General features: G+C 34.3%; 2 protein-coding genes across 7 annotated transcripts in view; both read left to right on the top strand.

The window, feature by feature from the left end:
- mboat2a (membrane bound O-acyltransferase domain containing 2a) overlaps nt 1-16417 on the top strand; it is a 96302-nt gene extending 79885 nt beyond the window's left edge. The window contains exons 8-13 of the mRNA XM_038307049.1: nt 3416-3608; nt 5879-5982; nt 6078-6142; nt 9182-9314; nt 11942-12093; nt 14954-16417. Of these exons, the coding sequence (XP_038162977.1) occupies nt 3416-3608; nt 5879-5982; nt 6078-6142; nt 9182-9314; nt 11942-12093; nt 14954-15128 (822 nt within the window). The 3' untranslated portion in view covers nt 15129-16417. The remainder of the gene's footprint in view (nt 1-3415; nt 3609-5878; nt 5983-6077; nt 6143-9181; nt 9315-11941; nt 12094-14953) is intronic.
- A 2573-nt stretch (nt 16418-18990) lies between these two features.
- The window catches only part of kidins220a (kinase D-interacting substrate 220a), a 127182-nt gene continuing 121418 nt past the window's right edge, over nt 18991-24754 (top strand). For all 6 annotated transcript variants that reach the window (XM_038306984.1, XM_038306990.1, XM_038306989.1 and 3 more), the window contains exon 1: nt 18991-19143. The gene's annotated coding sequence lies outside the window, so the exon portion shown is untranslated. The remainder of the gene's footprint in view (nt 19144-24754) is intronic.

Below are 24754 nucleotides of genomic sequence, written 5' to 3'. Positions count from 1 at the left end.
TACATCCCTGCTCTCATCATTACTCTGCTCACTTTGGTTATAAGGAAATGATTTAGAGAAGCTTTAAGTAAAAACACGCAATTCAGATTTTTATTGTTGTGAATCTAAACACTGGAAAAAAAACAAATCTAGATAAGTAATTTTTTCTTAAAATAAGTGCATTTGTTCTTGGATTGAGGAGGTAAAAGAGCGATTTTGCCAATGAAACAAGACAATTTACACCTAAAATAAGAAAACACAATTGCATTGTCTTATTTTAAGTGCATAGTATCTAATTAACTTATTTTAAGAGTATAAAATACTCATTCCATTAGCAAACTATCTCATTTACCTACTCAAATTAAGGGTAAATACACTTAATTTAAGACATTTTCGCTTATTTCTGGATTGTTTTTCCAGTGAAGCAATTAACTTAAAAAAAAAATATTTGAGGTAATTCAGCTATTTTTAAGTTTGCACTGCAAAAATGTTCCTTCAAAATAAGTCTTTTTTTTCTTGTATTGCGGACAAAAGTGAGAGATATTGCCAATGGAACAAGAAAATTTGCATTCAAAATAAGAAAAAACAATTATCTTATTTTAAGAGTAAAAATACTCCATTGCCACATAATCTTCTTTACCTACTCAAAGTGTAGATAAATACACTTAATTTAGGAAATGTTGAGTTATTTCTAGATCATTTTTCCACACTGCAAAAACGATCTAGAAATAAGAAAAAAAAAATTCTTGAATTAAGTGTATTCACCCTTAATTTAAGCAGGTTAATGAAATAGTTTGCCAATGGAATGAGTATTTTTACTCTTAAAATAAGATAATTAGATAATATGCACTTGAAATAAGACGATGCAATTGTGTTTTCATATTTGAAGTGTTAATTGTCTTGTTCCATTAGCAAAATGTCTCTTTTACCTCCTCAATTCAAGAACAAATGCACTTATTTTAAGAAAAAATGACTTCACTAGATTTAGATTTTTTGCAGTGCATTGTGAGATAAACATGAACTGAAAATAATCAGATTTTTTTGTCTGTTTTTTAAAACAGAAATATAAGCTTATTAGATTCGGACGCATTATAGAAATTGAATTCATAACAAAGATTTGTTATGTCTTTATGTATTATCATTTTGCTTTGCTTTTAATTCAGTGAACAGCTGATTTCTTACTGCGTCCCTATAGTCAGGGTCAGACATACCATTAGGCAATACTAGGCAGTTGCCCATAAAACTCTGTTTCCATGTATGGTTAATACAGCTATTACCTATTTTTGCACATTATTTTTGTTTTTGATAAAAATCCTTTCGTTAAAATGTCATCAGAACGCTGATAATATGAAGTGTGTCTCAGGGCCCCCCCTTCAGTGTCCACCAGATTGGATCAGTCCATTTGCTGCACATGTGCAGAAAGGTTTGAATAAAAAATGGCAGGAAGAGCTGTGTTGCCAGTTTAGCGCTTTATTCGCTATATTTAGCGACTTTTCAGAACCTTCTAGCGCTTTATTACAAAAAAGCATCTAGCACTAAATCTAGCGACCTTTTACTGCTAACATGTAAAAGCAGCGAACTCTGCTCTCCAGAGCAAGTAGATTGGTAACCCCGCCTCCTGCTCTCCTCTATCTTGTCTGCTGTCATGATTCATGCAGCTATTATTTCATCCAGGGGTTGATTTTTACTTGCCCAGTATAATGTTTGATAAATATAGTTCCTAATATTTATTTTTGTATATATATCAATGAAACATGTTTGTTTTTTAAATGTTTTTTTGTAATTCAGTAAGTTTCCAGGTTCCTGGTGTGTATATGCATGCGTCAGATAATGAACTCAAGCCTACAAAGCTAAATCTAGATACGTTATTTTTATCTTAAAATAAGTGCATTTGTTCTTGGATTAAGGAGGTAAAAGAGAAATGTTGCCAATGGAACAAGACAATTTACACTTAAAATAAGAAAACACAATTACATTGTCTTATTTTAAGTGCATTTTATCCAATTATCTTATTTTAAGAGTAAAAATACTCATTCCATTGGCTAACTATCTCATTTACCTACTCAAATTAAGGGTGAATACACTTAATTTAAGACATTTTTACTTATTTCTAGATCGTTTTTGCAGTGCATTACCGTGTTAACATGCTTTTCAATCCTTCCTGCACATTCTTTTCAAACGAAACTTTGCTTTAATGTTAAAAATCTAAAAAAAAAAGGTTAAAAACTTACACTACTACTACTCACCAATTTAACATGTTTAGCTCTAAAACATTTAAATGCACCACTCCAATGTCTAAGAGAAAAAAATTTTATGAACATATTTTAATGTATGACCTATCACTGTACAGAAGACTGCCATATGATAGAAATATTTACACTGTGCGCATACAGTTATTATTATTATTTTCCTAATCCCTGACTGATCATTTTTAATCTAGCGTGTATTATAGTATAGATTAAATTCATCATCCAGCTGCTGCTCTGCAGAATTCTCTCCCCAAGGAGAGAAAAGTCACGTCATCTAGCGGAAAATCACGCAGCTTTTTCAAATCACGCGAGAATGTTTACAAAACAACAAAAATGGCGCCGGCAACGCTTGTGGGTCGTTTTCAGTGAATGTCGGTGATTTTAAAGTAATTTTGAGTGATAAATACATTTTTTTTTTTTGATCATTGCATTTGCCCGCCGGGCAAGTGCAATGATCAAAAAAAAAAATCTCCCGACAATAAAAACGACTTGCCCCGGGCGATGGTTAACATCGAGCCCTGTCATCCAAATAAAAAATGGAGAACAGATAAGCAGATCATGGCTTGTCTACAGTGAAAAGAAGGACTGGGTTATTTACTTTGGCCTTTTTGGAAACACAGTAAGGAGCAATCAGCTAAGTGAGCTTAGTGCTTGGAAAAAATCTTTCGTTCCTTTAGAGACAGCATGAAAAGTCAGCTGAGTACAAAACATAGAGAGGAAAACAAGAAGAAAAGGGACAAAACCTAGAACAGATAATGGATGTCTATTCTATTAACATTTCTCTATCTTTATTTTATGTGTTGTCTTCTCCATTCAGAGGGCCCCCTGCATGTCTTTGCCTAGGGCCCCAAATTTCCTAAATCCGCCCCTGCCTACAGTAACATATTCATTATTTAAAACTGATTCTTTGGTACTTTAAAGAGAAACATCCTTGGTGTTGAGATTTAATCAAATTCAATTTTTTTTGTCACGTACTAACTATAAATCATTTTGTTAGTTTCTCATAAATACAAGAAACTCTTTTACACATCGATAATCTAAGATAAACAACCAGTAAATGAATAAAACTCTCCATCTAACTGAGGGGCAGGGATCAAATTTCATCCGCCCTTTCCAGCATAACAGCTTGTAATGTTTCATAATCAAATAAGGTTTTTTTTATTGCCCTTTTTTCCCACCCCTCCCAGCATGCAGTGGTGTCCAAGCTGTGCACGTGCGCCATCTCTCTGGCCACCTACCTGTCGCTCTACAGGCTGCTCCCCGTGCACTACTCCATAGACGACCACTTTGTCAAGTCCACGCCCTTCTACCTGCAGGTCGTCTACCTTTACCTGGCAATGCTCGCTCTGAGGCCAAAGTACTACTTCGTGTGGACTCTTGGTAAGATTACAACAATACTTTGTGTTACGTCTAGCTTTTTTGTGCTGTCTAGGAGGAAGTAATTAGAAATGGCGGCTGGTGGAGTTTTCTGCAGGGGCGGCTTTAAATTCAAATTAGACGTAAACCAAAAACCAATCAAACGTATACTAAGTTATCACACCAGTATATTTATGAAAACACTTGATGCCCTTCTGAGGCTCTGTGAAGGTAAATCTGTGTTCTGCATGCTCCAATAGTGTTTCACAAACCTAAAAATATAATCTACCAGTTTAATAATGAAGATATTAGTCAGCTTTATTGTTTTTTGATATATAAAAACTATTTATTTTCTGAGAATGTGTTTATTTAAGAGCAACTATGCAAATGAACAAACATCTAGAAAAAGTAAACTAGATTCTATTATTTTCCTTGTGAATCCCAGATTGTTTATTTTTCTTTGCCTTTTCTAATTTGATTTAAATCAGTCCACGCTGTCTTTATCCATGCTGGCTCAGATCCCGACTTCTGAAAAAGGAGGCAGGGAAAGCAAAATAAAGCCTTAGCCTCCCTACATGCAGTTAGCCTAGCCTTGGAGCTAAACCAGGTCCTAGAAAAAGACATTTCCTGCGCCATGTCTCTGTCTCTCTCTCTCCAATGCGTCTGTTACTCCCGTGACTCGACCTGTCAATCACCTGCAAATCCACTTCCTGCCACCTCAGGTCACTGCTTATCCGCGGCCTAAACCCTCCTATATATTTCTACTGCCGAGGAGCTGCTGCGCATGGACGACTTTTAACGAGAGTCAGCGGGCAAAGATTTTTACGCCCTAGAGCGGAAATGACGTCACCAATCTGATGAAAAATGGAATGATGCTTTACTCATTAAATATAAAATATTTATCTTGCACATTTAAAAAATATATATTATGTATTTCAAAATATTTTTAATTTCAATTTAAAATTAGATTATAAAAAAAATTATTGGACTGACAGGTATTTAACAAATGTGCAATACATTGTCAGAATAATTCTTGGGAAATGTCGACAGGTCTATATAGACATCATGAAAAAAAAGGGGTTATTTTGGGGTGAGTCGTCCTTTAAACACATTTCCTGCTCTGTCGTCTGTGTTTCTATCAGCAGAGACCCTTCTGTCTCTACTCACACATCCTCATTCATAAACACGTGCGGTAAATAGCAGCTGTAATACTTTCATGTGGCTGATACAGGAAGTCGATGCTTTTTACAGTAGTGCTTTCAAATAGATGTTTTGATTGTAAACCAGTGTCTGAAACTGAACGCTGGAGAAGAATATTGTTTGTATTCTAGTTTTCTTGACTGTTTTTTAACCTGGAAATATTAAAAAATGACTGAAGGGTTTGTAGCAAGAGTCTCTCAGCCTTAGCGCTAACGTTAGCGCTTAGCTTTCTAACAAAGTACTTTTAATGAAAAGTTTATTTTTTCCTACCTCACTCCACCATTTGTGTTTTGAGGGAATGTGTAAATAAATACGGATTTTTTTTCCCTCTTTCTGAGGTTCCTGCATGTTGTGTTTTAACTTGATCAGCTATTAAAAATGTTCATTACAACAAAATGGGTCATTTGTATTTAGCTAGCGTTGTTAGGGAGCAGGGAGCAGCTTGCAGCGCCTGGGGGGCAGATTAGGGTCTTGTTCAGGGAGCCAGAGTGACAGTCTGTGGGGTCTGAACTGGGCCCCCCCACTCCCCCCCAGCTGTTAGGGCTTTTATTTTGATACGTCTGCACCCATCAGCTAGATGAACTCCCTGTTGGTCTGTAGATTTAGAAGGTTTATTTATTTGTAGATGACTGATGAGATCCAGTCTTTAAATGAACAAAAATAAATTCTGTAATAGTGTTTTCCTGATGCAACATTGCCACCTAGTGTTCATACGAGAACTGCAGCCTGTTTGAATCCATACAGTCAGCCCTGTACACTGGAAAAACGATCTAGAAATAAGTAAATATTTCTCAAATTGAGTGCATTTACACTTAATTTGAGCAGGTTAATGAGATGATTTGCCAATGGAATGAGTATTTTTACTCTTAAAATAAGATATTTAGATAAAATGCATTTGAAATAAGAAAAATGCAATTGTGTTTCCTTATTTAAATGTAAATTGTCTTGTTTCATTGGCAAAATGTCTGTTTTACCTTCTCAATTTAAGAACAAATGCACTTATTTTAAGAAAAAAATGACTTATCTAGATTTTGATTCTTTTCCAGTGTACGCCTGTGTTTCCTCTTACTGTCTGTTTTATCTGACTCCTGCAGCCGATGCCATAAATAACGCGGCTGGATTCGGCTTCAACGGTTACGACACGGACGGCTCCCCGCGGTGGGACCTCATTTCAAACCTCAGAATACTGGATATTGAGGTATGACGTCTTCTTTTTTTTAATACGCCACATAAAGGTTTTTCTATTTTCTCACCTGATTCATGACGTTTTGTTTATTCTGCGTTTCATTTCAGTTTGCCACAAGTTTCAAGCTCTTTCTAGACAACTGGAACATCCAAACGGCTCAGTGGCTTAAAAGGTAACAGCTCCGGTCGGATGTCGACCGGCTCTCAGCAGCAGGAATCTCAGGTTCAGTTTGGATTTTTTTTTTTTTAATGATGCATTTGAACTTTTACCTTTTTCAGGTTGGGATGATTTTATAAAAAAAAAACATCAAATCTGACTGTTTTAAGGGTTTCCTGTCTTCAACACAGGGTCAAATGATGGAATAGACATATAGAGCTACCCAGAGCAACGCCTGATCGATTATATCTTGTCAAGCTGCACCATAAAGTCATATTTTTTTGTGGTCATCATGGGTTTTTTTTTTCTCCAAACTATTCTTGCTGGATCTTTTGTTCCATACTGGAAAAACAATCTAGAAATAAGTAAAAATGTCTTAAATTAAGTGTATTTACCCTTAATTTGAGTAGATAAACCAGATAGTTTGCCAATGGAATGAGTATTTTTACTCTTAAAATAAGATATTTAGGTAAAATGCACTTGAAATAAAACAATGCATTTTTGTTTTCTTATTTTAAATGTAAACTGTTTTTTTTTTCCATGAGCAAAATTTGTCTTTTACCTCCTTAATCCAAAGACAAATGCACTTAATTTAAAATAAAATTACTTACCTAGATAAAATTTTTTCCCAGTGCACTGTTTTGTAGATTTTGTTGAACTGGTCTAAAATGTTTGACGTGACCTTTCAGATCATAGATTATCCTTACGCTGCAGAAACTGATCTAACTTCTTAAAATAAATGTATCCTTAATTTGATCAGGTAAATTAGAGGACCTGAATGGAGGGAGATTTTTAGCTCTTAAATGATTTGCTACTTGATAAGATTAGTTACACTGGAAAAAACAAATTCTAGATAAGTCATTTTTTCTTGAAATAAATGCATTCTTTTCTTGGATTGAGGAGGTAAAAGAGACATTTTGCCAATGGAACAAGACTATTTACATTTAAAATAAGAAAACAAAATTACATTGTCTTATTTCAAGTGCATTTTATCTAATTATCTTATTTTAAGAATAAAATTACTCATTCCATTGACAAACTACCTAATTTACCTACTCTCACTAAGGGTAAATACACTTAATTTAAGAAATTTTTACTTATTTCTAGATTGTTTTTCCAGTGTACATCGAAGTAAGAAAAAAACGACTCTTTTATCTCATTTTACGTTCATAATATCTAATCAGCTTAGGGCAAAAATGCTTAGTCCATTTGAAGATTATGTAAATTTACAAGCTCCAAAAATGGTGAAATACTTTCATTTTAGAAGATTTTTGCTTATTTTTACATCACATACATACAGTCTTATCCCTTATCACAAAAATAAAACATAAATATCTTGATTTAAAAAAAATAATAAATGTAGTCCCCCATGATTTAAGCCAATTGAATGAGAATGAGATTTGCCTATAAAAGAAGAAAAAACAACTCCAGCATCTTCTTTTAAGTTCATACGTTTATCAAATGATCTTATTTTAAAGGCAAAGCTACTCATTTCTTTGGCAGATCATCTTATTTACCAGCTCAAATGAAGGGAAAATGTTTTTTGTTTTTAAGAGATTTTTTACATGTTTTATATAGAAACTGTCTGACTCATATTTTTAAGTTTCCAGTGTAAAGTTAAGCATACACCGCAAAAAAAAAAATCGAAATCTAAATAAGTACTTTTTTCTTAAAATAAGTTCATTTTTTCTTTATTTGAGGAGGTAAGTGAGACACTTTGCCAACGGAACAAGACAATTTACATTTAAAAGAAGAAAAACAAAATTGCCATATTGTCTTATTTCAAGTCTAGATTATCTAATCATTTTAAGAGTAAAAAATCTCATTCTATTGGCAAACTATCTCATTTACCTACTCAGGTTAAGGGTAAATACCATGACATTAAGAGATTTTTACTTTTTTCTAGACCTTTTTTGCAGTGTATCATTTTACTCTCTCTAGAAATAAACCTTTAAAGAAAGTTTTACCTCATTTTAGTTTAATTTTTGCAGTTCAGATATCAGACACTGCAAAAAAAAGGACTAAACGTAAGTAAAACTTTCTTAAAATATTTCTATTAGGCTTTAATTTGACCATTATAAATAAGATGATCTGCCAATTAAGTCAGTATTCTGGCCCTTTAAATTAGGTAATATATATTATACATATGGGTTTGTTATTAATGACACAAATCATCAATGATTCCATTGTTTTACTTATTTGCTTATTTCAAGCGAAAAATACTTGTTCTTCAGTTTTTGCAGTGTAGGCAGCAGGTCTTCCCCTAAAATGACTTTATTTGTGTTTTCTGAAACATGATTCAGTTGGAATATTTAATAACAGACTCTAAACCAAGGAGAGGAGATTGAGTTAGAAACCACAAAAGCACCGGGTAACGGTCCATAATTTACTAGCGCCGCCCCCTTTTTAGCCTTTTTAACAGGAACACCGATCATCCTAAAATGGCTTCTCTGTTTAGGAGTATTCCATCTTCCAATTATGTTACAGACTGTTAAACACGGTAGAGGTAGTATCATGCCATGGGGTTAATTTGCTACGTGCACTAATGACGACTCGCTTCATTTTCTCCAACTCAAACAGGCAGCAGGTTGGTTTAAACATTGAAATAACTGGATGTTAGTTTTTCCTAAAACAATGAATCAACCTCATCCCGGCTGAAAGTGAAGTTCAAAGCCTGAAAACCTGAAATCAGATGATTTCTGATCATAGAGGCGGTCAGATATCCATCCAGAATGATCCTAGAAGCTCATTGATGGCGACCAAAAGAGCTCAAGTTGTGAAATACTTTTTGTCAATTTAACCGAATACTGTTGAGCTGTAAGTAAACATAATTTCGATCTTGTGTGGATTAGAAAAAACTTGCAGTCAGTTTAAATTTACCTCATAGCTTCCCCCTGAAACAAGAAAAGTTCAAATAATCATTAAAATATAGAAACTAAAAGGAGGTTTCTCCTCGTCTTCATGGTGGATGAACCTCTGAGCAGAAGTGTTTCTGAGCTCTGATCAACTGGTTTTTAACGGAGCCCTGATTATGTGCCTCGATGGGTTTCCGTAGTGTCTGCTACGAGCGGTGTCCCGTCAACCCCACGGCCGCCACCTTCCTGCTGTCAGCCATGTGGCACGGCGTCTACCCCGGCTACTACCTGACCTTCATCACCGGCATCGGGATGACCATGGCCGCCCGAGCGGTGAGTACCGAAGACCTTCCATCTTCAGCACCGCTTCTTTGCAGCAGAGCAGCTAGAAATAGCTTTTCTGAACGTAAACCAGACCTCAAAAAAATGTCTGCAGTCCATCATGTTTTAGCCAGAGCTTAAATTAGTTTTACTGGAAGGCTACAAAAAAGAATAGAAAATGTATAAATATTTTGGTAGATAAGTGGATTTGCTTTTAATAGGACGATCTATTGATGGAATGAGAATTATTATCCTTAAAATAAGGTGATTGGATAATATGCACTTCAACTATGATAATGGAATTGTTGTTTTTTTATTTTAAATGTAAATAATCTTTTTCTATTGTTAAATTGATGTACCCCATTTCCCAAATCCAGAAAAAAATAAACTTATTTCTAAAAGAAATCGTCTTATATTATACATTGCAGTGTGTTTAATATGTTAGATCGTTACATTTTTTTTCCAGCACTGCAAAAATGAACATAGAAATAAGTCCTTTTTTTTCTTGAAATAAATATATTTTTCCATTTTGAGCAGGTTAATAAGTGTTTGCCAATGAAATAGGGGATTTTCTATCTTCATTAATACTGAAACTAGTGATAAAAATATTATTCTTAGTCTAAATACAAACAATATGATAGATAGATAGATAGATAGATAGATAGATAGATAGATAGATAGATAGATAGATAGATAGATAGATTTTGCAGTATCTATAACAAGCTGGCTGTTTTCACCATCTGTCTTTCCTTATTACTGCCAGCAGATGGCGCCATGCCTATTCATGACAGCTAATTGAACCGCTGTTGTGACTCTATTTAGACTCAATCAGAGATGGCAAAAGTACTCACTTGAGTAAAAGTGCAGATACTTAAAAAATACTCTGGTAAAAGTGGAAGTACTGATTAAACTTCTTTACACAAGTAAAAATAACAAAGTACAGGCTTGTAAATTTACTTAAAGTATAAAAGTAAAAGTAGAAACCACTTTTTTCATGCCGTTGCCTACATTTTAAATGGATGTCTGCCAATAGGACTAGATCTCCGTTGTGTTCATTTTCAATCATCTCGTCGTCCATGCTACTATGCTAACGCCACCGCCACCAAGCTGCTATGATTTGCCGCCAATGAATACCGCCGAATCTGTCGATTCATCTTGTAGTGGTGCGTCAAATGCAACGTAGATTCCCATCCAATTAGATTGAATTTGGTATTGATGACGTGAAAAATAATAACGGTAACTCCATTGAAATGATTCAAAACTAAAGTAACGAGCCAATTTTTTAAAATGTAAGGAGTAGAATGTACAGATATTTGTGTAAAAATGTAAGGAGTAGAAGTAAAAAGTCGCCATAAAAATACGTAGTAAAGTAAAAATATCAGAAAAATCTACTTGAGTACAGTAACGAAGTATTTGTACTTCGTTACTTCCCATCTCTGGACTCAATAAGGATCTAAACACTATCATGACAAACTTTTGGTCTTTTAAACTTTATTTAGCTAAGATAGAAATGGGGCTTTTTATTTTTAGAGGCATATAAAGTGAGCGTGCATCTTTAAATCTAAGAGATAATCTGTAACCACAATTATCATTTTCTCCACTTATAGGAAGTGAGAGGCCTTTTTAGATAATGGATTCACTTTTATATAAGCTTTACTCTATTAGCATGAGAGCTCTTTAGGTTTACCGCAGCTGATGCATGAAAAGAAAACACAAACCGAATCATCTAATGGAGAGTAGCCTGATAATGAACCACTTTAACCTCTGTTTTTAATATGGGTCCATTAGCATTAATATCTCCTTAGCCTGAGTCATTAAAATGCTGTAAATTTCAAAAATAAAAGTTTAGTTAATTTTTTGTTAAGTCATGCCAGGATGGCAATATGGTTGGCTAGAAACATTATGCATTTTGAGAAAAGAAAGGTAAATATTATTAAGCTGTTTAAAAGTTTAGTTTAATGGAGATTTGTTTATGTTATTTAAGTTTCTTTCTGCCACTGAGTTTGAAAATGCTTTTGTTTCAGGAAGTTCTTTCATTAATACAATTGACAATACATTGATCATTAATTTTGATTGATTTAATTTCTTTTTGCGATACTTTCAACCACTAATTTGGTTGGAAATTTATTTTGGAAGTGTTTGTTTTTGACTGACCTCTTTGATTTGATTTGTTCCTTTATTACAATTCTTAAAAATCCATATTTGTATTTTTTTGGGGGAAATTCTGCTCATTATGTCTTTAAGTAATACTGTTCCTTGGTTTTCTGTATATATTTAATTTCTTAAGTTTATGAGTGATTTTTCTGTTTAATTTCATGTTTTTTTTTTTCAATATTTTGTACTTTTTATAATAAAAAAAAATATATATATTCAAATGAGGCTATCTGTGATGTAAAGATGCATAGATATGCAGCTTGCAGGTGAACCTGTGTTGACCCAGAGGAGGCTGACCCAGTTATTGCATAAAAACTAATGATGCTTTCTGTACTGATATCCTCAGGCAGACGTCTGAAGGGATCCTAGGATGAACAAAAGGCAGAACATTCGGGAGATGTTACTGTAATGAGGGGAAGACGTTTGGATTAGTAAAACTGGGTCAGTTTGATCTAAAAGTTTTAAAATGTGCTTCTGTCCTGTAGGTACGGCACAACATCAGGCCATACTTTTTGGCCTCCGACCTGCACAAGCGCGTCTACGATGTCATCACGTGGGCCTGCACGCAGATCGCCATCAGTTACACCGTGGTGCCGTTTGTTTTACTCGCTGTGGGACCTTCGCTCAAATTCTACAGGTACGTGTTGTTTGTTAAGCAGCTCAGACCCTGCTGCAAAAACTGATCTAAAACAGGTTAAAATGTCTTAAAAGGGCTGCATCAGCCTTTAATATGAGCTGTCAATCACATTATTACTTCTCCCCTAAACTAAGATAATTGAATATTATTCACTTTATAGGATAGGATAATGCAGAAGATAATAATTATTTTATTATTTTAAGCATAAATCACCCTATTTTAATGGTTAATTGACTTAACTTCCTCCTTAGATTAAGGAAAAATACAATTATTTAATGAAAAATTGGCTTATTTGGTATATTTCAGTTTAATGATGAGATTAGAATCAGTTCAATCTGCAAAAACCGACGTAAAAATGAGCAAAAACGTCTTGAAATTACATCATTCCCTTCATTTGAGCAGGTAAGTAAATGATCTGCCCATAAATGAGTATTTTGATCCCTAAAAAAGATGATTTTGAAATTCTGCCCTTTATATGATAACTGAAATGGTTTCTTTGAATTATTTTAAGTAAAAATAAATCCTTTTGCATTGGTACATCATTTTACTTACCTTCTCAAATGAAGTGCAAATATACTTTTTACAAGAAAATGCTGCTTCTAGATATGATAAACTGCAAAAACTGATCTAAAGATAGATATTAGATTAGCTATCAGCTATCAGATATTAACCACTGAATTTTCTTTTCTGACTTCAAATGTTAATTATCTCAGTCTGTTGGTAAATAGTTTTAGTCAAATGCTTAACACACAAATAAACCAAGTTATTCGGGTTTCAGACGAGGAGTTCATGCGTCTAATAGTCCGAGTCTTTCATCGACGAGGAGGAAATTAAACTGAGCCGGTCGCTGTGGCGACATAAAGAGCAGATCGTTAACGAGCCTAATCGTTCGTTAACGAGTTTAACTCGAGTTTAACTCGCTGTCTAACTCGTTAACGAACGATTAGGCTCGTTAACGACAGCCTTTATTCGCTCCCTCTGCAGTTTACTCAGGAAATGGTGTAAATATAGCAGAAAAGAATTTATTATTTGCATCTAAACTCGTCTGACTTGTTTATAAAGCTCTAAAAAAAAAAACTGAAGACAGTTTGTCGAAGAAAATGAAACAATTTAGAAACAGAGATATTAAATAGTTGATAGGCCTTTCGGTTGATAAAGATTAAAGATTGTTTTATTAATACCAGATTATAACTCAGTCATATGTCTGCATTTCTCTATGACCAACTTAGTGTTTTTCCATCCATGTCTCCCCTGTGTGATAAATTAAAGCTGCAGAACGAACCTCTGACCGCATGTTCTGGTCCTGCAGCTTTTGGAACGACATCTTTAGTTTATTTAATTTGATTCATGAGATTAAACCCAGACTCTGTCCTCGCTGGGCTCGGTTGATCCACAGCCTCCCTGGTTCCTTCACGTCTTCTTCAGCTTTTTTCATCGTTTAATCCCAGTATTTCTGTGTGAGAAAAAACTAACAGAAAAATACTCTATAAGACAGAAAATAAAGAGCAGCATGTACCTCAGTGTTGAGATGATGGGAGGAGCTTCTTTAGATTAGAGCTCCGTTTAACTGTTTAATAGCAGGCCTGCGTGTTCCATGTTTACAGAGGTAAACATGGACGGTAGCGCTGGAGCGCATCTAGCGATCTTTTCCAACCATAAAAACTCAATCTTTTCAACATGGTTAAACATAAATACTGCTCTCCGCATCATCATCTGTATTGGTAGTTTTTTTCTTGCCGCTTCTGCGTAGCAAGACGCACAATAGTGACGTTTGTCGGGTATTAATGATGTTCAGACATAGGGCGCATTTGAAAAGATCAGATTCGTATCGGATTCAGGACCACATAGCCAAGTGGTCTGGGTCGGATTGGAAAAAATCAGATCTGTGTTGTTCAGACAGCCATGAAAAGATCGGATCCAGGTCGCATATGGGCAAAAAAAATCGGATTTGGGTGACTTCAGGCTGCAGTGTGAACGTAGCCTTTGTTGCCCTCTGTTGCCTCCTTGTGTTGGTCTCCTTTTCCCTAGCTCCTTCTAGGATCCTCTGTTCACACTTGCTCTCAATCAGCTCATTAGTCCTGTCTTTGTTCAGTCTCCCATATATACTCTCCCTGAGCAGTTCCTCAGTGCTGGTTCCTCGTCTTTCCCTGGCTCCTCAAGCATGTTTTCCCTGATGTCTCTATGGTTCTGGTTTTTCTGTACTTTTATGTTGGACTTTTGGATTCCTGCCTCAGTTGCCTGTGAGTGATCTCAGTACACCTACAAAACTCACCTCTGCATTTGGGTCCGTAAAACCTCAACCAAACCCTGACAAATTTTTTGAATTAGATTTTTTCCCCTATAATTTCCAAGTCAAAAATGTTTTCTTTATTTGCAAAAATAACGCATCAAAATCCCCTCCATACATAATGACCAAATCACTGAAAGATTAGCCTTCATTCTACTTCTGTCGTATCGTTGGCTCTGCGCCGTCTTCCTGCATGCGTCCATCTCAGCTCCAATCAGCCAATCAGCATCAGCGTTGATTGATTAATGGATTTTTGTAACCCTCTGCGTTAGATTATGAAGAATGTAATGGCCTTAGAGGTAACTAAAGAGTAACTTGATTACCTACGCATTGAAAAGCTGAAGCTGGTATTATGTTAGTGGATCAGTCGTGGTATTTGTTTGTTTGTTGGGATGCAGCAAAGGATTGTGGGTGTTTTAACTGAAGCAGAGGGGCAGTCAGCTCTGCGGGGGTTTTTTGGGGTCCAAAGCTTAGGGAATGTATAACATATGGTATCAGTAATTATTGGTTATTACAAATATTAATATCTACTTTAAGTGTCTAAAACTGCAGGGTTTTAATTTGTCTTTGCAGCTCGTGGTACTTCTGCCTGCACCTGCTGTGTCTCCTGGTGGTTCTGGTCCTGCCCGTCAAATCGAGGCGCCGGCAGCCGAAGGAGGACGGCCCGCAGAAGGAGGCGGCGCAGGGCGAGCAGCGCCACCTCTGCAGCACAGACAACAACTGCAACCAGAGAGACAAGAGCACATGAGGCCCGGGACGGCGCCGCGCTCCCAGCCGACAGCTGGCCCGCTGACCTGACAGAGAACCAAAACACTTTTAAGGAATCCTTTCTGAAATAAACAACACAAAACTTCCAGTAGCAACGTGGAGGAGAGCAGCGGATGAAGGACAAACAGGAAGCGGTCCTAAACCTGACGGCTGGGGGGGGCGTTCCTCAGAGCTGACGTCTCGTATGTGGAGGGTTTGCGTCGCGGTCTGGAAACAGGCCTGCATTTACGAACAGGAAGTCCCTCCACATGAAAGAGGAAACTTTATTACGAGCTGCCAACTTCAAACAGGCCTTAGGATCCTTACCTGGTTTCATTTCTACGTTTTTTAATCTTTCTCTGAGAGCAGTTCACGTGGTGTGTTTTATATTCAGCTGTTTATGACGACACTATTTGAAGCATTATGTCATGATTTAGTTTAAGGCTCTAAGACAGAGAACAGGATGAAGGAGGATTCCTGCAGAGCGTCGTCCGTCTCCAGCAGCGGAACGTCCACAACAGGAAGTTCGGCTCTTTTTTTAGATCCACCGTTTTATTATTGGATGGATTTAAAGAGAGTTTTCCAACAGGCTTCCTCTGTGGCTTTAAACAAAGTATTCATTTTCCCTCACATTTTATCATGTTTCATCACGTCTTAAATGTTTTTTATAAGAACAGCCAACATTAGAGAAATGGAGGACAGCTGATATTTTTTTTAACTATTTAAATTCAGTTTACGTTCCAGGATTGTCTTATTTACGTTTACTGAGACTCTCGCCCATTCTTGTCGCTCTGTCATTAATTTTCAATCTTTGAATCAGATTCAGGTTTGACTTTGACTAGGCCGTCCTGACATCAGATGAGGCCTTTGATCTTCTTAGATGCTGGTTTTCCTGCAGGAAGGTGAACCTTCACCCCAGTCTTTGCTCTTCTGCAGCCTTTAAGAGCTTTTCTGCCTTGATTGTCATAGAATCAGCTCCAACAATCAATAACCAGGTTTTCTGTCATGTGATTCTGACACATTTATCACCCTTTAGTCGCTGCGCTCAGGAGGATGTGTGTTGGCTTCTTCTTGACGCTCTTGTTATTGACTTTATCACTTTAATGGGTGATGTCTACATAGGTTTGCTTCTTTTCAAGGTGTTCCTTGCTTTTTCTGTCTATGGGGTGAATTTTTCTCCATTATTGTGGCACGAAAAGGACACATTTTGTAAATGGAGTTGTGAAAAAAAAAAAAAAAATTTAATCAGAAAATGTTTTGAGAGTAATTTTACTATTTTCTCAGATTTTGTTATTTTTTTAGTTTAATATAAATTCTTTCTAAGATTTAATATTTTTCAATCTTTTTCAAATTTGATATATGACATTTTTTTTAAATCTGTTTTTCAGCTTCTCATATTTTATTGATTTCATGGATCACGTTACTGAGGAGAATCTGTAAAACACAATAAGAACAGAATGCAGTTTGTAAAACTCCCTTTGAAAGAATTGAAAATATAAAATCTATATAAAAAAATCAAATGTAAAAAAAAAAGAAATTGAAATATCAATTAATATGAAAAAACTTAATTAGCTGAAAAAACATCTGAGAAAACAGCAAAGTTACTTCCATTTTTCTTGCTAGAAATGTTTTTTAAATTTCATTTTCTGGATTCCATAATCTTCCATGTTCTTTGCTTTCAACAATAATGGAACAAAATTCTCTCCATACTTCCCCGCTCCGTATCTCAGACGTCTGTAACTCCTCCAGGTCGTCTGTCCTCAGTGCATCTCCTGTTCAGGTAAAAGGTTTTTAAAATGTTCCTTTTGATTCAGGGTGTGTTGGAGCAGGGATGCATCACAAATTCGCAGGAAGCTGCACAGTCGCATTAAAATCGCATTAAATTCCCTCCAAGATTATAATTGCAACATGATGAAATGTGATGGAAAACTTCTGTAAAGTGTCAGTAGATCAAGGTCAGGCCAGAACTGTTATTATTTGCATCATTTTTGGTTTAACTTCAGTCTAATTATGTTAACCCATTGACTAACGGTGTGATAAAGGCATTTATGGAGGAAAATCTGATCATTTTTCTATAAAACGTGACGTAACCTTGTGCTCCTTAAGAACCAGGAACCAGTCGGTACCAGGGACGGTTTTATTTTACCATAGGAGCCTTTAATGGTTGTTTCTGGTGTGTTTTGACTGTAAGGCGTATGAGACACTGCTTCCTTCTGCTGGTTTTGCTCCTTCAGGCCTGTCGGATCGTCCTCAGTCCAAGACGATATTCTGTAATAATTTAACACAGATTGGTCAACCTCAGAAATCTGTGTTTGAATAGAAATATTCCTTTTTTTCCTCTTCAAGGTTATTTAAAAGGAATAAGAATAAAAAGTTAACGGAAGCATCAAAGCAACAGACATGAAGTCCTTCAGTGTGGATCCGTCTGTTTTTTGTTTTTGTTTTCTTCTAACATTTATTCCTGCTGTAACTCTGTGTGTTTCCCATTTCTCTGTGATCTGTCGATTGTGATTTCCAAGGAAACTTAGATTCTGTGTCCCGGGCCGTACGTCGGCCAGGGCGGCCCACCGGAGACGGAGGTTAAGGGATGTTGGTGCTGCAGACGCAGCGACTTTAGCACTGCATGGCCACCCATACCAGCAGATCAATGCAAACGGCTCCACGTGTCCAAAGTGCCAAATCAGAAACGGCGCGTTCTTGTTTTAGGTTGTATGCATGAGTGAGTGAGTGTGTGTATGTGTGTGTGTTGGAGCATCATAATGGGTATTTTTGTGTCAGAAGGAAATTTATTGAAAGTTTTGTATAACAGTGCAGTCCATTCTGGTTATGTGGCAAATAAAGAGAAATTATTTTTAAACACTAATCCTGTTTGATTTGGAAATGTTTGTGTTTATCAAGGTTTGTGTCATTCTATCAACTTTAATTATTTTTAAACCAATCGAGGCCTTTTTTTTTTTGGCTCTGTTCTTTATCTGGATCAGACCAGAGAGATAAACGGTCTGAAAGGAAATAAGTAAAAATGTCTTAAATTAAGTGTATTTACCATTAATTTGAGAAGGTAAATGCTATATTTTGCCAATGGAATGAGTATTTTCACTCTTAAAATTAGAATTAGATAATATGCAGTTGAAATAAGACAATGCAATTGTGTTTTTCTTATTTTAAATGTAAATTATCTTGTTCCATTGGCAAAATGCATCTTTTTCCTCCTCAATCCAAGAAAAAATGCATTTATTTTAAGAAAAAATGACTTATTTAGATTTAGATTTTTTCCAGTGTATTGAAGTTGAACTATGAACTGAGGCATCATTAGTTTCACAGTTTTATTTGTTTAACTACCTGCTTCTATCATGTTTTTTAAATTTTCATTTACTTTGATTTTCCTTCTATTTTGTAGTTTAAGGCATTTTCAATTGTCCTTGTGCTGAAAAGTGATTAAAGCTCCTGGGGGTACTGTGTAACAATAGCAGATATTTAGTTATACTTATATGCATATCTAGGCACATATAAAGTACTCAAAATATAAAGTATATAAAGTACTCAAAATTTATAGTAATATATATTAAAATTTTACATTAAACGCATAGATATATGATTTATTATTCATTCCTTGTACTATTTTTGCTCAACGTCACTATCACTTTACTTGGATTCATAGTTATACATATGCATATATATATATATATATAAATATATGTATCTGGAGCGTGTAACTAAAGTAATTTCCCTCTGGGATTATTAAAGTATTTCTGATTCTGATTGCTCACAAAAGCAATAGTTAAATCCTGAAAATGAGGCAAAAAAATAAAGTGTCTCCTGTGTTGGGGGGGGTGGGGGGGCAGATGGGGGCTGCGGACGCCGAGGTTCCGCCCCTGCAGTCAGAGGAACCAGGCGGAGCTTCGCTTCTGTTTCTGTAGCAGGTTACAGTTTAACTCCAGCCTTTCAAACATGACTTGATTAGAAAGAACAAATATTTATTTACTGCATTCCAAGAAGAACAGAGCAGCAGCGTGTCGGTAAGAAACCATTTTATTCAGCAGGTTTTAGTTTTTTTTAAAGCTGTCGGCAGTTAGCCTCCGCTAGCTAACGCTACTTCAGTCACTTTAACTTCAGTTGTTGCTTCCTGGTCCTAAAATAACCGGGGTAACCTCGGTGTTTGTTACACCGCCGTGTTGTTTGGCTGGTAAATGTGTCTCTGTGGGGCAGAGATGGTTCCTCCGCAGCAAACAGAGGAAAACTTGGCAAACGTTGCCTGGAAACAAAGACATAAACTAACTTTTACAGCTTTGGAAGAAGCTGTTTCAGCTCCTCAGCTTAGTTCAACGCTCATTTTATCCTGATACACATTTATTAACAGGATAAGAAAGATCAAATGCAGGAGTTTTGGTTTTAAATAGTTTTCCAGCCTTTGATGTTGGATCATTTTAACGTTTCAGGTTCAGGCTGGTGGAAATTAATCCTCAGCAGTTTTAGGCCCTCATGACATGAAGAGCTGAGAGGTTAAATTTAGAGAACTTCTCACTTCACTGCCCACATTTAGGTTGTTTTCCTCCTTCTCCTTATCAGCTCATTTATTGTTTATATTCTAGATAAAACCAGCTTCATCTCAGGATTATACTAAAGTATTTATTTATATACATTTTGATTTATTTCCACCACAAATGCTAAATAATTTGGTTGTAGTTTTATGTCCCAGGCCAACACTAAGTAGTTTAGGTTAGTTATTGGAATATTACCATGTGATTGCATGACATAAGTGTTTTATTCCAATTCAGTTCACTTTACAGTTCACTAGATCATCAAATCAAATTAATTCAGTTTTCTATCTAAGGAAAACCAGCTGATTGCATCGACTCATTGGCTCTTCAGCAATCCCTCACACTAAGCATGCTTGTAGCGACAGTGGAGAGGAAAAACTCCCTTTTAACAGGAAGAAACCTCCAGCAGAACCAGGCTCAGTGTGAGCGGCCATCTGCTGAGGCCGACTGGGGTTCAAGGAGACAGAAGCAGACATAGAAAAAGAAGCATAGATACAAAAGGCAACTGTCAACCAGCTCCACAGGCGGCCCCGTCCAGGAAACACACAGCCAGGCAGACGAGCTCAGAGCTAGCTCCCATGTCAGAGGATGAAGAGAGCACATCCAGTTAGTCACAGTCAGAGAAACAAGACTACACTGGAAAACAGGCCAAGCTCCAACATCTAGAAACAAAGGTGTTGATGGCATCAGCACAGCTGATATTTCTCTCCAGGATGGAGTCACAGCCAAACAGGAACAGACCAGATGAAGCTACTATGAGAAAAAGCAGAGAGAGCAGAACGTTAGAGATTGAACTAACAGATTCTGCAGAGTGAAAGAATAGAGATAGAATGAAGCAGAATGATGAAAAAGGGGTCCCTATGTCCTCCAGCAGTCTAAGCCTATAGCAGCATAACTATAGAGATAGCTCAGGATCAATTAGATTCCCACCACAAATATTAAAGCATTTTCTTGTGGTTTTATGTCCCAGTAGTTTTTAGTCCTAAGTACTTTAGGGTAATTATTGGAATATTATCACGTGATTATGACATATGTTTTAGTTTTTGGGAAATGTCAGTTAGCTGTACAGGAGATTCAGCTCTTTACTTTGAATAGGCCATTTCTCTGAATCTATCCAGTTTACAGTCATTGTATGGAGGTGATCCAACAGTTTTTCCTCCAGAATGAATCAGGATTTAGCTCTGTGCAAACTACACTGTATGAATATCTAGTAATATGCTAAGGATGAAAAATCTTAACTCATTTTCTTATTAGTTTTTTGTTTTTTTACAACTGACAAAACAGCAAAAAAATTCAGACATATTCAGTGGACCAAAATAAATATAAATGAAGGAGATAAGTATCAGAATCAGAAATACTTTAATAATCCCAGAGGGAAATTACTTTTGTTACACGCTCCAGTTACAGTTTTATATAATATATACACACATCCAACTATACAATATAATAAAGATAAAAATAAGAATAAAAAGAGATAAAATATATACACATATAGCTCTTCTGTATATATATCTGTACCTATATCTATGCATATGTAAAAACTAAATCCAAATAAAGTGAAAATCCAAGTAAAAATCCAAATAAAGTGAAAATCCAAATAAACTGAAAATCCAAGTAAAAATCCAAATAAAGTGAAAATCCAAATAAAGTGAAAATCCAAGTAAAAATCCAAATAAAGTGAAAATCCAAGTAAAAATCCAAATAAAGTGAAAATCCAAATAAGTGAAAATCCAAGTGAAAATCCAAGTAAGTATCCAAATAAAGTGAAAATCCAAGTAAAAATCCAAATAAAGTGAAAATCCAAGTAAAAATCCAAATAAAGTGAAAATCCATGTAAAAATCCAAATAAAGTGAAAATCCAAGTAAAAGTCCAAATAAGTGAAAATCCAAATAAAGTGAAAATCCAAGTAAAAATCCAAATAAAGTGAAAATCCAAGTGAAAATCCAAATAAAGTGAAAATCCAAGTAAAAATCCAAATAAAGTGAAAATTCAAATAAAGTGAAAATCCAAGTAAAAATCCAAATAAAGTGAAAATCCAAGTAAAAATCCAAATAAAATGAAAATCCAAATAAAGTGAAAATCCAAGTAAAAATCCAAATAAAGTGAAAATCCAAGTGAAAATCCAAATAAAGTGAAAATCGAAGTGAAAATCCAAATAAAGTGAAAATCCAAGTAAAAATCCAAATAAAGTGAAAATCCAAGTGAAAATCCAAATAAAGTGAAAATCCAAGTGAAAATCCAAATAAAGTGAAAATCCAAGTGAAAATCCAAATAAAGTGAAAATCCAAGTAAAAATCCAAATAAAGTGAAAATTCAAATAAAGTGAAAATCCAAGTAAAAATCCAAATAAAGTGAAAATCCAAATAAATGAAAATCCAAGTGAAAATCCAAGTAAAAATCCAAATAAAGTGAAAATCCAAGTGAAAATCCAAATAAAGTGAAAATCCAAGTAAAAATCCAAATAAAGTGAAAATCCAAGTAAAAATCCAAATAAAGTGAAAATCCAAGTGAAAATCCAAATAAAGTGAAAATCGAAGTGAAAATCCAAATAAAGTGAAAATCCAAGTGAAAATCCAAATAAAGTGAAAATCCAAGTAAAAATCCAAATAAAGTGAAAATCCAAGTAAAAATCCAAATAAAGTGAAAATCCAAATAAAGTGAAAATCCAAGTAAAAATCCAAATAAATTGAAAATCCAAGTAAAAATCCAAATAAAGTGAAAATCCAAATAAAGTGAAAATCCAAGTAAAAATCCAAATAAAGTGAAAATCCAAGTAAAAATCCATATAACGTGAAAATCCAAATAAAGTGAAAATCCAAATAAAGTGAAAATCCAAGTAAAAATCCAAATAAAGTGAAAATCCAAATAAAGTGAAAATCCAAGTAAGTGAAAATCCAAGTGAAAATCCAAGTAAGTGAAAATCCAAGTGAAAATCCAAGTAAATATCCAAATAAAGTGAAAATCCAAGTAAAAATCCAAATAAAGTGAAAATCCAAGTAAAAATCCAAATAAAGTGAAAATCCAAGTGATAATCCAAATAAAGTGAAAATCCAAGTAAAAATCCAAATAAAGTGAAAATCCAAGTAAAAATCCAAATAAAGTGAAAATCCAAATAAAGTGAAAATCCAAGTAAAAATCCAAATAAAGTGAAAATCCAAGTAAAAATCCAAATAAAGTGAAAATTCAAATAAAGTGAAAATCCAAGTAAAAATCCAAATAAAGTAAAAATCCAAATAAATGAAAATCCAAGTGAAAATCCAAGTAAAAATCCAAATAAAGTGAAAATCCAAATAAAGTGAAAATCCAAGTAAAAATCCAAATAAAGTGAAAATCCAAGTGAAAATCCAAATAAAGTGAAAATCGAAGTGAAAATCCAAATAAAAATCCAAATAAAGTGAAAATCCAAGTAAAAATCCATATAACGTGAAAATCCAAATAAAGTGAAAATCCAAATAAAGTGAAAATCCAAGTAAAAATCCAAATAAAGTGAAAATCCAAATAAAGTGAAAATCCAAGTAAGTGAAAATCCAAGTGAAAATCCAAGTAAGTGAAAATCCAAGTGAAAATCCAAGTAAATATCCAAATAAAGTGAAAATCCAAGTAAAAATCCAAATAAAGTGAAAATCCAAGTAAAAATCCAAATAAAGTGAAAATCCAAGTGATAATCCAAATAAAGTGAAAATCCAAGTAAAAATCCAAATAAAGTGAAAATCCAAGTAAAAATCCAAATAAAGTGAAAATCCAAATAAAGTGAAAATCCAAGTAAAAATCCAAATAAAGTGAAAATCCAAATAAAGTGAAAATCCAAGTAAAAATCCAAATAAAGTGAAAATCCAAGTAAAAATCCATATAACGTGAAAATCCAAATAAAGTGAAAATCCAAGTAAAAATCCAAATAAAGTGAAAATCCAAGTAAAAATCCAAGTAAAAATCCAAATAAAGTGAAAATCCAAATAAAGTGAAAATCCAAATAAAGTGAAAATCCAAATAAAGTGAAAATCCAAATAAAGTGAAAATCCAAGTAAGTGAAAATCCAAGTGAAAATCCAAGTAAATATCCAAATAAAGTGAAAATCCAAGTAAAAATCCAAATAAAGTGAAAATCCAAATAAAGTGAAAATCCAAGTGAAAATCCAAATAAAGTGAAAATCCAAGTAAAAATCCAAATAAAGTGAAAATCCAAGTAAAAATCCAAATAAAGTGAAAATCCAAGTAAAAATCCAAATAAAGTGAAAATCCAAAAATCCATATAACGTGAAAATCCAAGTAAAAATCTAAATAAAGTGAAAACCCAAATAAAGTGAAAATGCAAGTAAAAATCCAAATAAAGTGAAAATCCAAGTAAAAATCCAAATAAAGTGAAAATCCAAATAAGTGAAAATCCAAGTAAAAATCCAAATAAAGTGAAAATCCAAGTGAAAATCCAAATAAAGTGAAAATCCAAATAAAGTGAAAATCCAAGTGAAAATCCAAATAAAGTGAAAATCCAAGTGAAAATCCAAATAAAGTGAAAATCCAAATAAAGTGAAAATCCAAGTGAAAATCCAAATAAAGTGAAAATCCAAATAAAGTGAAAATCCAAGTAAAAATCCAAATAAAGTGAAAATCCAAGTGAAAATCCAAATAAAGTGAAAATCCAAATAAAGTGAAAATCCAAGTAAAAATCCAAATAAAGTGAAAATCCAAGTAAAAATCCAAATAAAGTGAAAATCCAAGTGAAAATCCAAATAAAGTGAAAATCCAAGTGAAAATCCAAATAAAGTGAAAATCCAACTAAAAATCCAAATAAATTGAAAATCCAAGTAAAAATCCAAATAAAGTGAAAATCCAAGTAAAAATCCAAATAAAGTGAAAATCCAAGTAAAAATCCAAATAAAGTGAAAATCCAAATAAAGTGAAAATCCAGGTAAAAATCCAAATAAAGTGAAAATCCAAGTAAAAATCCAAATAAAGTGAAAATCCAAGTAAAAATCCATATAACGTGAAAATCCAAATAAAGTGAAAATCCAAATAAAGTGAAAATCCAAGTAAAAATCCAAATAAAGTGAAAATCCAAGTGAAAATCCAAGTAAAAATCCATATAACGTGA

The sequence above is a fragment of the Cyprinodon tularosa genome, unplaced genomic scaffold (assembly GCF_016077235.1).
Source record: "Cyprinodon tularosa strain WSP-4 unplaced genomic scaffold, ASM1607723v1 ctg6, whole genome shotgun sequence".
Taxonomy (NCBI): Eukaryota; Metazoa; Chordata; class Actinopteri; order Cyprinodontiformes; family Cyprinodontidae; genus Cyprinodon; species Cyprinodon tularosa.
This window is presented reverse-complemented; position numbering and strand designations above follow the sequence as displayed.